The sequence below is a fragment of the Anguilla anguilla genome, chromosome 8 (genome assembly GCF_013347855.1).
Source record: "Anguilla anguilla isolate fAngAng1 chromosome 8, fAngAng1.pri, whole genome shotgun sequence".
Classification (NCBI taxonomy): Eukaryota; Metazoa; Chordata; class Actinopteri; order Anguilliformes; family Anguillidae; genus Anguilla; species Anguilla anguilla.
The window spans coordinates 42747375-42748888 of NC_049208.1; the positions used below are offsets into that span (position 1 = coordinate 42747375).

At 35.5% G+C, this 1514-nt stretch overlaps 1 protein-coding gene across 1 annotated transcript; it reads right to left on the reverse strand.

Annotated features, from left to right (window-relative positions):
- Positions 1 to 210: 210 nt before the first annotated feature.
- Positions 211 to 1304, reverse strand: LOC118234211 (trace amine-associated receptor 13c-like). Its single transcript, XM_035430620.1, has one exon. The coding sequence runs from the start codon at positions 1302 to 1304 to the stop codon at positions 402 to 404; it is 903 nt and encodes a 300-aa protein (XP_035286511.1). The 3' UTR covers positions 211 to 401.
- Between the last annotated feature and the right edge of the window lie 210 nt (positions 1305 to 1514).

Genomic DNA, 1514 nt, shown 5'->3' on the forward strand with positions numbered 1-1514 from the left:
TTGTACTTCTAAATGGACCTCATTTTATTATATTATATAAAAAATGACAAGAAAGGAAAACAGTAGCATTTTATCAAATTATAGGAACAATGGGTTGTCAAGTGTGAAAACAGATACACAAAGTTTGAACAAGACAAGGAACTTTATAAAAGAACAACATCTTACAGGGAATTAAAGATTTTTTTATGATTTAGAACAGCTATCTAGGATTATAGTCCACTGTACATTTGTAATGAATCTTAAAAACACTGTTATAATGACATCATGAGGGCAATCAATGCTATGTTGGGTGTGTTCAGCACTGCAAGCAGAGGGCATTTTGATAATCTGTGCAAAACAAGGACGAAAAATTTTTAACTGATTTATAAACATCACATTCATTTGACATTCATCGGAGATTGCTAGGTTTCCCGTTGCACATTCAGCATAGAAGACTCTGAGCCACATATTCTAAGTGTTAGTATGAGTTTAACAGACCTCTGAAACCATGGATAAAAAAGAGCATAAATGATTGGATTGATGGAAGAATTCAAATATAACAGAGGTGCTGTAATTGAAATTGCAAGATCGACAGATTTGTTCCTAAAATAGATTTCAACGAAGGCACTTACATAGTAGGGTACTGAACACAGAAGGAAGACTGCCACTAGAATTCCAAGGGATTTTGCTGCTTTCCTTTCAGAGGCCATAGAACCATGATCATTTTTTGGGCACTTTCTGACACTCCGAATTTTATTTGCATGCTTTTTAGCGATAGCAAAAATTTTCAAGTTTATAATTACAATCATTGAGCATGGTGAAACAAATGCAATTATGAAGTCAACAATAGCCCATACTTTATTAACTGTACCAACACACTCACCACATGTGATGTTTTCTTTCATGTCAGTAAAATCTCCATTGAAATAAAGAAGCACCATATTGTAGATAAATGAATACAACCACAGTATGGCAATCATCCTCAAAGTTACATTCACTGTCATTTTCATGGAATAGTGAAAAGGGTTGGAGAGAGCAAGATATCGGTCCAATCCAATTAAAGCTACATTATAAACTGATATACAAATAAAGCAATATGCTGCTATTTTTAACACTGTGCAATACAATGTATCAAAGCACCTCCATTGATCTATCCACATAATAAAATAGAGCGGCATCACAATTACCCCAACAAGAAAGTCCACCATGGCCAAAGAGAGCACGAGGAAATTAGTTGGTGTCTGAAGCTGCTTGAAGTGGCAGATGGAGATGATCACAAGCAAGTTTCCACAAACGGTCAGTGAGACAACTAAAGCTACAGGCATATACAGCAACACATCTGCTGCTGTTGGTGAAGTATGCAAACAAGAAAAGTTTGAAGGGACACAGGGTGTCTCTTGATGCTCTTCTGTGAGATTCATGAAGGAAGAGGTTACAGTTTCATTGAACAATGAAACATTCTGTCCTTATACTTGTAGGCTATCTAAAAAAAGAATATCCTTCTGTGAATGTGCATAAAAGGTGTTGCATAATGT

Coding starts and splice junctions, on each gene's coding strand:
- LOC118234211 (XM_035430620.1), bottom strand. CDS start 1,304: ATGCCTGTAGCTTTAGTTGTCTCACTGACCGTTTGTGGAAACTTGCTT.